The 10405-nt window shown below is 58.6% G+C and overlaps 1 protein-coding gene and 1 long non-coding RNA gene across 2 annotated transcripts in view; one reads left to right on the forward strand and one right to left on the reverse strand.

Annotated features, from left to right (window-relative positions):
• Positions 1-5706: 5706 nt before the first annotated feature.
• Positions 5707-7578, reverse strand: LOC119093088 (uncharacterized). The gene is made up of 3 exons (XR_005093594.1): positions 7548-7578; positions 6179-6321; positions 5707-5731 (listed from the first exon to the last, which is right to left on the reverse strand). It is a non-coding gene; the product is annotated as an uncharacterized LOC119093088 (long non-coding RNA).
• A 1755-nt stretch (positions 7579-9333) lies between these two features.
• LOC119094305 (WD repeat-containing protein 26-like) overlaps positions 9334-10405 on the forward strand; it is a 13655-nt gene continuing 12583 nt past the window's right edge. Inside the window, 1 exon segment of the mRNA XM_037217378.1 lies at positions 9334-9347. Within this exon segment, the coding sequence (XP_037073273.1) occupies positions 9334-9347 (14 nt within the window).

The following is a 10405-nucleotide window of genomic DNA, read 5'->3' on the forward strand; positions in this document are numbered from 1 at the left end:
ATGGTTGTTAACTTTGACTTGAATTGGCTTTGCTCTTCGAGCATGTGCAAAGCTGCGTAGCGATGGTAAAACTCAGCTCCACCTCGTTTGACCCTCCGTAAAAGGCCAAGCGTATTAGACAATGCAAAGTAGCGTGATTAAAAGGTTGCAGTTGATCTGCAGGGACCTTGCCGGTTCCTTTCTTGCTCGTTGAAGCATATCGGATATAAAATCGGCGAGTGAGGTCGCGCCGACCTCTCCGCGGAACGTGGCGATTGTGCGCACCCAGCATATGTTTTGCCTCACGTGAAATCTATGCCGTCGGACCGACGACAAACGTGTGAGAAAAGCCGGGTGGCAAATAATTTTTGTGTGATGTAATCTGCTGTCCACATTTATTAAACGCACCCATAAACACGTTTGCGAGCCAGCATCCAAACAGTATGCATCGATTTTCGGCTTACTCATCCAAAGTTCGAACTCTTGTTTACATCACAAGCGAAGACTACCGCCTTTTCACTCGGTTTTGTTGCTACGATAATTGGTCTTTGGTGACCTATCCATAACGTTGGTCGTGTGAGACGCGGTAGCCGGACGGGCGCGTCAGATGACCGGCCCGGCGTGACGGGTGTCGCCTCGGCAGGGTGCGGCGTGACGGGTGCCGCCTCGGCAGGGTGCGGCGTGACGGGTGCCGCCTCGGCAGGGTGCGGCGTGACGGGTGCCGCCTCGGCAGGGTGCGGCGTGACGGGTGCCGCCTCGGCAGGGTGCGGCGTGACGGGTGCCGCCTCGGCAGGGTGCGGCGTAGCGGATGTCGTCTCGGAGGGATGCGGCGTAATGGGTGTCTCTCGGAGGGATGCGACGTGACGGGTGCCTTCTCGGAGGGATGCGGCGTGACGAGTACGGTCCGGAGGGATGCGGCGTGATGGGTGCGGCCTCAGCAGAGTGCGGCGTGACGGGTGCCGTCTCGGCAGGGTGTAGCGCGCGCTCACCTGGCTTCGGTCCGCCGCCGGCCACTTGACGGCACGGGCGCAGGCCGTCAGCAGGGTCGATCGGCGCTGTTCAGGTCAGGGGAACCGACCTACAGTTCAAAGCGCTTGACGACGGGCCGGCTCGTATTACAGCTGTCCCCTGTGTCTGAGCGACGTGTCGGCGAGTCGGGCGCCGCATGGTCTGAGGCGTTCCGCTTTATCACGCCAACTGCTCCCTCCAGGTGGGCGGCGTCCACCGTGATGACCCGGATGAACAACATCCCGGCGCTGGAGGACCGCGGCCAGGGCGTGCCCGGCCTCATCCCCTTCTGGGACCTCTGCAACCACGCCAACGGACGGGTCAGTGAGCAGCGTTCGGCGCCGGCTTGTCTGCAGGTCGAGGCTGCCGTGGCCCGGTGTCCGTGTGCCATCTGCAGAGGGACACTGTCCGTGTGTGTGTCACTTCTCCCAGTGCTAATCTGGTGTTAGTCAGGGATCCGGAGACGACCTGCGGGAGGGAGCTGACAGAGTGAGTATGTGGTGTGAGTGTGCCACGTTACCGGTGTAAACACAGCTGTAATGACGTGTTCAAGGAAATTGCCAGTGCGCGTGTGTGTGTGGTACTTCTGCTGGTGTTTGTTACGTCTCCTGTCGCAAGAGTGCTGTGCAACATTATGTGCTTGTTTCTATAGTATTACGACCAGGGGCGGATACAAGGGGTTTTTTTTGGGGGGGGGGGGCTGCTCCATCTACTACCCCGTGAGGGTTCAGGGGCCCCAAGGACGGCTAGAAGGCTGAGGCCGGCCGGCCCGAAAGATCGGCCGGGGCTCCCAAAATTCCTGTTGGCTGAACGGAGCATTCGGGGCCTCTGAAACGTTGATATTCCCCTCTCGACCAGGGGCCCGAAACTGAGAAGGGGGCTCCAGACAATAAACAGAGGCCCCGTGCCGGGCTGAAGCCCACATGCCGAACAGCGCCTGGAGCAGGACCTTAGATTGGAAGGGAGGCTCCTCATGTGTCGCTCGAGGGCTCCCTGAAGTAAAGAGTTGTCCTCTGCCATCCAGGGAACCCCGGTATTGAACAGGTGGCTCCTGCTATTGAACAGATGATGCCCGGCATTGAACAGGGCTCCGTACCAGCCGGGGCCTATCATCTGAACAGCAGCAGAGCCATGTCTCTGGAATATCCTGTAGCTTTTCTTACGTCACAAGGAGACCCCTGAGGCAATGAGAGGCCCTCTGTCTGCCCGGGACCCGCGCCAGTGGGACTACAGTCTGGGAAGAGGATCAGGGACAGGGCCAAGACCCCAGAATGTCAGTCAGGTGACCTCCTTCGAAGCTGTTCGGGGCCCTTGAACAATCGATGGGTCCCACTGCCGTCCTCGGGGTCCGGCACCGGAGAGAGGACCCCAATACTGAACAGGGGCCCGTGCCGGCAGTACAGTGAGGTCACAGCCAGGGCACGCGAACGCCAGCCATAGAATCTGTTCTGCATCCCTCGGAGGCGTGTGTAGGTCAGGGACCTACTAGCCAAACTGAAACAGGCCAAGATCCCAGAATGTTAGCCAGAGAGCCTCCTGTGTCACTTGAGAGCCTCGTAAGGCGATGGTGGACCTCAGCTCTGTCAGTCAAGGGCCCCTGACGGTGATAGTGAGTAGGGACCCTCGGTGCGGGACAAGCGGCCCATAAGCGGTGCATGCGGTGAGGAAGCCCAAGGTTCGGATTTCGGAATACAGGCACCGTGGCGGCGATAGGAGCCCCATTGAAGTCGTGTCTGGCCTCCTAGTTCACCCGACATATTCATGGCCGTTTATCACATTCTTCACATCTCATAGAAAAACGTTTGCGTCATGTCTGGCGACAATGTCTCTCCCTGGCTTATCGTGACATTTTGAGAAACGACTTTGCATTACTTTACTGTAGTCGGTTGTTTTATTTCTTTAAGAAGTTGGGCTTTCATTCAGCTGTATTTACTCTTTTCTAGTCCAAAAGAAGCATTGCCTAACAGCCGACATTGGCGTGAAATGACCTTTGATGTTGGCGCGGCTTAAAATACAAATCATCATCATCATCACTTTAATTCGGTAGCTTTGCAATTGGCGATAGGATGCTGTCATGCACGTTGCATCGACGAAAACATTGTGCCGCCTTCGCCGTCCTTCGCCGACCCTGTCTTGCGAACGTGTGATCGAGGTAATTGGGGCCAGTATTCGGCAGGATGTTCCGCTCATGCGAAGAGGCGTGTAAAGTTCATCGCTCGAGGTAAACACCCACTGTGGAGGAGGTCGAGAGTGTGTGTTGCGTCACCTGGTGTTAACGCCAGGTGTCACCTGGTGTTAACGCTTGCAGGTGTCCACGGACTACCTGCAAGAGGAAGCCGGCAGCGTGTGTTACGCCTCGCGCGACTTCGAGGCTGGCGAGCAGTTCTTCATTTTCTACGGTGTGCGGCCCAACGCCGAGTTTCTGCTGCACAACGGGTAGGTGGCGGGCCGGTGAGCACAGCGCCGGGTGGTGCGCCGTGCGCCTCTTTCGGCAGTGGCCGTCACCTGCTGTGTCAGCCGGCGGCCGGGTCGCGGTCGCCACGTGACGTCACGCGACGCCGCCGCCGGCCGGCAGGTTCGTGTACCGCGACAACGAGCACGACGCGGTGGCCGTACGGCTGGGAGTGAGTCGGGGCGACGCGCTGCACCAGCGGCGCTGCCAGCCTGCTGGAGCGACTCGGTGTGCCGGCCAGCGGCCGTTTCTAACCTCCAACCAGCGAAGGCGCGCCCATCGACGCCTCGCTGCTCGCCTTCCTGCGCGTCTTCAATATGGACGCAGGTCAGACCAGACGACGGGCGAAGCCATAGGAGCGTGGGTCCACGTACTAGTCGTATGGGAATGGCGGGGAGGCCGTGTGGTAAAGCGAACCCGACCCATGACGTCATTAGACCAGCTTGTGTTAAATTTGTGTGTTAATCGGCGACTCAGGGGCCGTTTCCATCAGTTTCTGATGCAACGCCGTCGTACGTACCAGTTGGCATCGCGCGCTGTCGCTTTGGGGGTTAGTGATAGTACGTGTGAGCGCGGACGGGCGCCGGCGTGGCCTGTGCTGTTGCGTGGGCAGAGCCCGACATCAGCGTACGCGTGTGGCCGCCAGACGCGTTGGACCAGTGGCTGCTGGCGGACAACGTGTCGGAGCTGGGCTCGGACGAGTGCCCCGGCCTGCCGGACGGCCTGGAGACGGCCGCCTGGCGCTTTCTGCACACGCGGCTGGGCCTGCTGCTGCGCCTGTACCCGGGTCCGGCCGCCGACGACCGCCGCCTGCTGGCCGAGCCGGGCGCGCTGACGCCGCGCGCCCGGCTGGCCGTCACGCCTGCGGCTGGGGCGAGAAGGAGATCCTGGAGCGGGCGCTGCTGTACGCCGACCAGCGCATGGCCTGACGGCGCGGCGGGCGCGCGCTTGACGTCACAGGTGTGGAGCGGCTCCGGCGGCGCCAACACTACCAAAGACTGCCGCACCACTACGGCCGCCAATCTTCCACAAATCCGAGCTCAAATGGCGGCCCCGGGCGGGGCATGCGGGCCAGCACGACGCTGGAATAACGCTTGTGTAGGCGCCTGCCCGTTTTATGTCCGTGTTTAATGGGTGGCAGCGTGTGCGACACTTAACAAACGCGTGCTGTTCGCTACCTGGTGTCTCAAAGTGCAATGCTGTGCGGGCCGCTCGCTGCGCGGGGCGTTCGGCACGGGGGCCATTGTTCAAAGCCACGCAGGCTAAATAAATACTCAGGCATTGACATAACGGTTTATTTGGCAACTGCGATACACTCGATTAAGGACCAATGTTAAAATCACGACGGATGCACGACGGATTGCCATAGAAACGGCGAGTGCTGGCGCCTGCCCACTCACTCAAGCCCGACGCTCGTTTCTCGGTCTGCCCGGTCAGCCAGTCTCCTATCACCCGATCACCCCCCCCCCCCCCCCCTCTCCCTCCACCGATCACAGACACCTCACGGGCCCGTCCGGCCCTAGCATCCGCATCGGCGCATCGCGTCGTAACGAAAGCGGTCCGCGGTACCAGGCTGCTAAACACTAAGTTCTCCGACAGTTTGCGCACGTAAGCCACGTCCCGCCGCACGCAATCCACGACTTCGCCCCACATAAGTCGCGCCCTGGGCGCGCTGCACACAGGACAAGCTCCACGCACGTGAACACGCATACACTGCCATCCGCCCGCACGCGCTCGGCGGCGCCCCGCTTGAAGCGCCGCGCTGAGCCCGACCTGGCCGCGGCCAGGCGCTCCACCCCTCGCTCGGCGCCTGTCGGCCAGCCAGCCTATCCCAGCGTGAAAATGAGAGGCGGGTCCTGCATAGAATGGGGAGTGACCACCGCACGGTTCGGACGACGCTAGACACTAGACGCTCCGCTGAGAGACGCCAACACGCGGCAGTTCTTCCAGGTCAGGGAGCCCACGCCTGGACCGGCCCTGCACCCCCCCCCCCCCCCCCCTCCCTCTCGCAATTGCTCACCCAGACGTGCCCATTAGAGTTATTTCAGACGTGCCCATTAGACAGTTATCTGCCAAACAAGTCCTGCTGAGCGTTCATTCGCAAGATGGCCACGGACATCATTTATAAATGATCAGCGAATGCTCGCTCCTTCACACAAGCCAGGTGACTAGCTGTTTATGTGGTATTAGTTGTCGCTTACCCGCTATCGCCTCCGACGCGTAGAACTTGACGTCGAAGTCGGCGTCCGAGTTGAGTTTCTCCAGCAGGGCTTCACCTGCGCCTGCACCACGCTTGCAAACAGAAGGGCTCTGCGTCGGCGGCGTGGCTAGGCCGCATGTCACGAAACACTCGTTTGGGGCCGACCGCTGACAGTAGAGTGGTGCAGGACAAGACACCCGTGCCCCGAACGAAACGCCACGGCTCCGGGCAGCACGTGGTACACTGCAGAAGACGCGCCGTTCAGGGTGAACAAGCAATGCCGTACTGCGACAAACCACGGACCCATGGCGGCAGTTACAAGGTGAACGGCAGCTTTGCGCACGTCCGTGCACATGGCTAACGGGTTCCGCACCAACAGGAGATGGTCGGCAGGCCGGCTGCACACACTGCGCCGGCCGCGCGCTCCTGCCGTACGTTTGTGACAAGCGCCAGCCGGCAGCGCTAGCCCCCCCCCCCCCCCCCCCCTCCGCTGGTCGCCATCCGGCAGCGTCAGGCGAGCAGCCTGCCCAGTGTCTCACCTCGACTCCAGGATAGGGCACATCTTCTGCAGTGTTTTGGCCACGTTAAACCTGACGTTGGCCACGTGGTCGCTCGCCATACCGAGGACAGTGGGCAGCATCAGTTTCACCGTCATCTCCGCACCGCAGGCCTCCGCCAGGACCTGACGACGCAGGTCAGGTCACAGTCAGGTCAGGTCAAGACACACGTCGCCAGGCGTCAGGCATGCAGCCGGCCACACCCAATCGACAGACCGCTCAGCTGCCATCACGCTACGTCAGGACGTTTCACGCTTGAATGCCTCCAATTTGAGGGAACGCGTCATTTCCGGGTGCCGTGTGGTGCAAAAAAAAATGTTCCGGAAACGCCAAGTTTCGATCTCACAGTTACTTCAATCCTCGCACTACTTCAATCCGCGCACTACAGAGAAGGCTACACTGTATAGCCTTCTCTTTGGAGATGACAGAGAAGTGCGTGTCGTGTCGTCGATTCCTTTGCAATGTTTGCTTGGGTGTGTAGCGTTGGTGTTTTCAACTGAGTGTCAGTATACATCGTTTGGATGCGGTCAGGGCGCGGCAGCAGGCGGCGGCGGCAGCTCAGACCCGCTGCAAAAACTCGTATGGCAGAGGAAAACGGCCTGGTGGAGGCTGAGCAATGTCACGTTTTTCGAAATCAATCCCGTATACACTACGCTGGCGCCTAAACCGGGCAGGCTGGGACCATGAAATTGATGTTTTCAAGTATCGTGTACATCACGTACACGCGCGGCGGAATTCATACATGCGGAGGGACATTCGGTAGCCACGGGCCGTAACGACGACGCGGGACCGAAAACAATTCAACGGAGGCAGCAAGATGTAATCGCACTGGTATCCATACGCCCCCTGGTCTGACAGCTGGTCTCACGCTGTGGCTGATGGGTAAACCGGCAGACTTAGCACGCTAACTTCACTTCGATTTCACTCGTCATTCCATAAGACGGTGTGTATGGAATGTATGGAATGTTTCTCAAAGGTAGCTTTGGATCACAGTCGGCTCCGGGCCATTTTTGCGCAAGACCTTAGGGCCACCTTCCGGTTTATCATGACATTTTTAAGGGACCACTTCTGCCCAAGGGTGCGAACGGACAATGGTTTAACGGGTTAATAGACAGCGTGTGTCTCATTTCGACCCTTATTTCTGTCACGCCAATCCAAACGATCACTCAACATGATGGGCAGATTTCAGGCAATCTACAAAGAGAGACGCAACGACTTTGAATCCACGTCACATATTAACGTCGTAAAAGTGGTAAGTTGTGTCCTTTTACAACGGAGCGAAGAGAGGGCGTGTGGATACGTGGCGCAGCAGCTAGCGCTGGCCGCGCTGGGCCCAGCGCGGCAGACTCACGTTGATGCAGAACAGGCAGGTCATGCGGTGCAAGGTAGTTCTGGTCGCGCGCCATGGCCACCACCTTCGGTATGACCGCGTTCTGCGCCCAGTCGCAGCCGAACTTCTCCACCAGCTTCTTGAGGTTGACGGGTGGCCGCCTCGCGGATGGCGAACACGTGATCCACCAGCCACGTCATGCACAGCTGGTTCAGTTCTCGTCGAAGAACTCGACGCCCAGCTGGCCGGCCAGCAGCGGCATGTAGTTGATGATGGCCAGCCGGACGCGCCACTTGGTGTCCTCGGCCAGCTCCACGATGGCCGGCAGCAGGGACTGCGAGAGCTGGCGGCGACTGATACGTCAGACTCACGCCCAGCGACGGCGGGACACGTCAGACTCACACCCAACGGCGGACCGGACACGTCAGACTCACACCCAACGGCGGTGGGACACATCAGACTCACAACCAGCGACGGTGGGACACGTCAGACTCACGCCACGAGCGACGGCGGGACACGTCAGACGCACGCCCAGCAACGGCGGGACCCCAGACCCACACCCAGCGACGGCGGGACACGTCAGACTCACGCCCAGCGACGGCGGGACACGTCGGACTCACGCCCAACGGCGGTGGGACACGTCAGACCCACACCCAACGGCGGTGGGACACGTCAGACTCACGCCCAGCGACGGCGGGACACGTCAGACTCACGCAGGGCGATGGCGGGACACGTCAGACCCACACCCAACGGAGGGGGACACGTCAGACTCACGCCCAGCGACGGCGGGACACGTCAGACCCACACCCAGCGACGGCGGGACACGTCAGACTCACGCCCAACGGCGATGGGACAAGTCAGACTCACAACCAGCGACGGTGGGACATGTCAGACTCACGCCCAGCGACGGCGGGACACGTCAGACCCACACCCAGCGACGGTGGGACACGTCAGACGCACGCCCAGTGACGGCGGGACAGGTCAAACTCACACCCAGCGACGGCGGGATACGTCAGACCCACACCCAGCGACGGTGGGACACGTCAGACCACACCCAGGGACGGCGGGACACGTCAGACTCACACCCAGCGACGGCGAGACACGTCAGACTCACGCCCAGCGACGGTGGACGTCAGACCCACACCTAGCGACGGCGGGACACCCCAGATCCACACCCAGGGACGGCGGGACACGTCAGACCCACACCCAGCGACGGTGGACACGTCAGACCCACGCCCAGCGACGGTGGACACGTCAGACCACGCCCAGCGACGGTGGACACGTCAGACCCACGCCCAGCGACGGTGGACACGTCAGACCCACGCCCAGCGACGGTGGACACGTCAGACCCACGCCCAGCGACGGTGGACACGCCAGACCCACGCAGAAGCCGCGATATTAGATAGAGGCCCATGGGCTCTACTGACTTTGGCGATGGTGTAACCAGCCTGCTGATGAAAGTGCAAGTCAGTAGATATCGTCACTACAAGGTGACTGTAGCTTGTAACGGACAGAGGTCGTGGCTATCAAAGGCCAGCTGCGGTGCGTCATGTGTGTTCCTGTTGGTGAATGCGTGATGCATTGTTTGCATGGCGTTGAATGTGATGACCCATTGTTTCCCGATTTCTTGCATGCTGTGCAAGTCGTGTTAAAGGGACGTTTGTGTGCCCGCCGGGTCGTGTGAGGGTGCTGTGTATATTGTGGTATCGTCGGCAAAGAACATGTTGTAGTCAGCCTTATCGGCTGGATCGTTGAGATCCATAAAGGCGCGGAGAGGCCTCAAGACCGACTGCTGTGGGCACCCACCATGCATTGCCCTAGGTGTGCTTAAACCGTTGTCTGATTTGATCTATTTGCGGTCTGGAAGATATGATTCTATCCAATTTTGGAGAGTTTCTGACAAACGACAGTGGTTCTCGCATTTGAGTAGGAGGTCCCTATGCCATATCTTGTCACACAAAAATTAACTTATGTCCAAGTAGATGGCTGTTAAGTCATTACCTCGGTCCAAGGCTGCACAAAGATTGCTAATGAAATACATCAGCTGAATCTGTGTGCTATGCTTTGAGCTGCATCCACTTTAACCCATGGCATGCGACTAGCTTGTGGGATCAGGTCGTGAAACATTACTATTGAAAGACATACAGCGACAACTACCTGTACGACAATGGTTTAATTTTTGATATTTAAAATAAGTCAAAATGAATGAGAATTCAACCTCAAGCCACAATCCTTGATGCCTACACTCATATTGAAAATTGGCGTTTTCCCATGTCTCAATACTTATGATGTGTCGGAGTAGCCTTTGCGTGAAAAACAATGGATTTGAGTGGACGTTTGTAGCACACTTCTCCGCCTGATTTCGAGATTAATTCCTTCAATCCAGTAAGAGTGTAGTGTACTTAGAACCGGAACTAGAAGTAACTAAAAGCAGTGTAGTTAGCCCATGTCATGCACCCATTGGGCGCACGACCATTTATTTTCAGGCGACGTCTGAGCGAGACCTCTGCTCGCCTGTGACGTTCTGGCCTTTACTGGGTGTGCAGATGCTCTTTGTGTTGCTGGTTACCGTGGGTTAAATGAAGTGTTTGGGTCGCACCGACGGCTGTGGACATATAGCTCCCCGTTCTATGCGTGTTATGAATGATTGCTTAAGCATATACAGAAAACTCGCGAAAGCCCCAAAGCAATGAATATAATCGAACGATACCTCCAACAAATTGCACGTCGGTGTGAACTTACACACAAATTGCGGATTTTGGACCATGTTTGCTACGCCAAGGCAATACAGGAATGCAAAACAACGCCAACGGATGATGCAGACGTACAACCCATGGCATGATCTACCACCTGTCCCAAGAGGCCTGTACGCTCTGTAC

This window comes from Pollicipes pollicipes, unplaced genomic scaffold, assembly GCF_011947565.3.
Source record: "Pollicipes pollicipes isolate AB1234 unplaced genomic scaffold, Ppol_2.1 Scaffold_4002;HRSCAF=4701_pilon_pilon_pilon, whole genome shotgun sequence".
NCBI classification, from domain to species: Eukaryota; Metazoa; Arthropoda; class Thecostraca; order Pollicipedomorpha; family Pollicipedidae; genus Pollicipes; species Pollicipes pollicipes.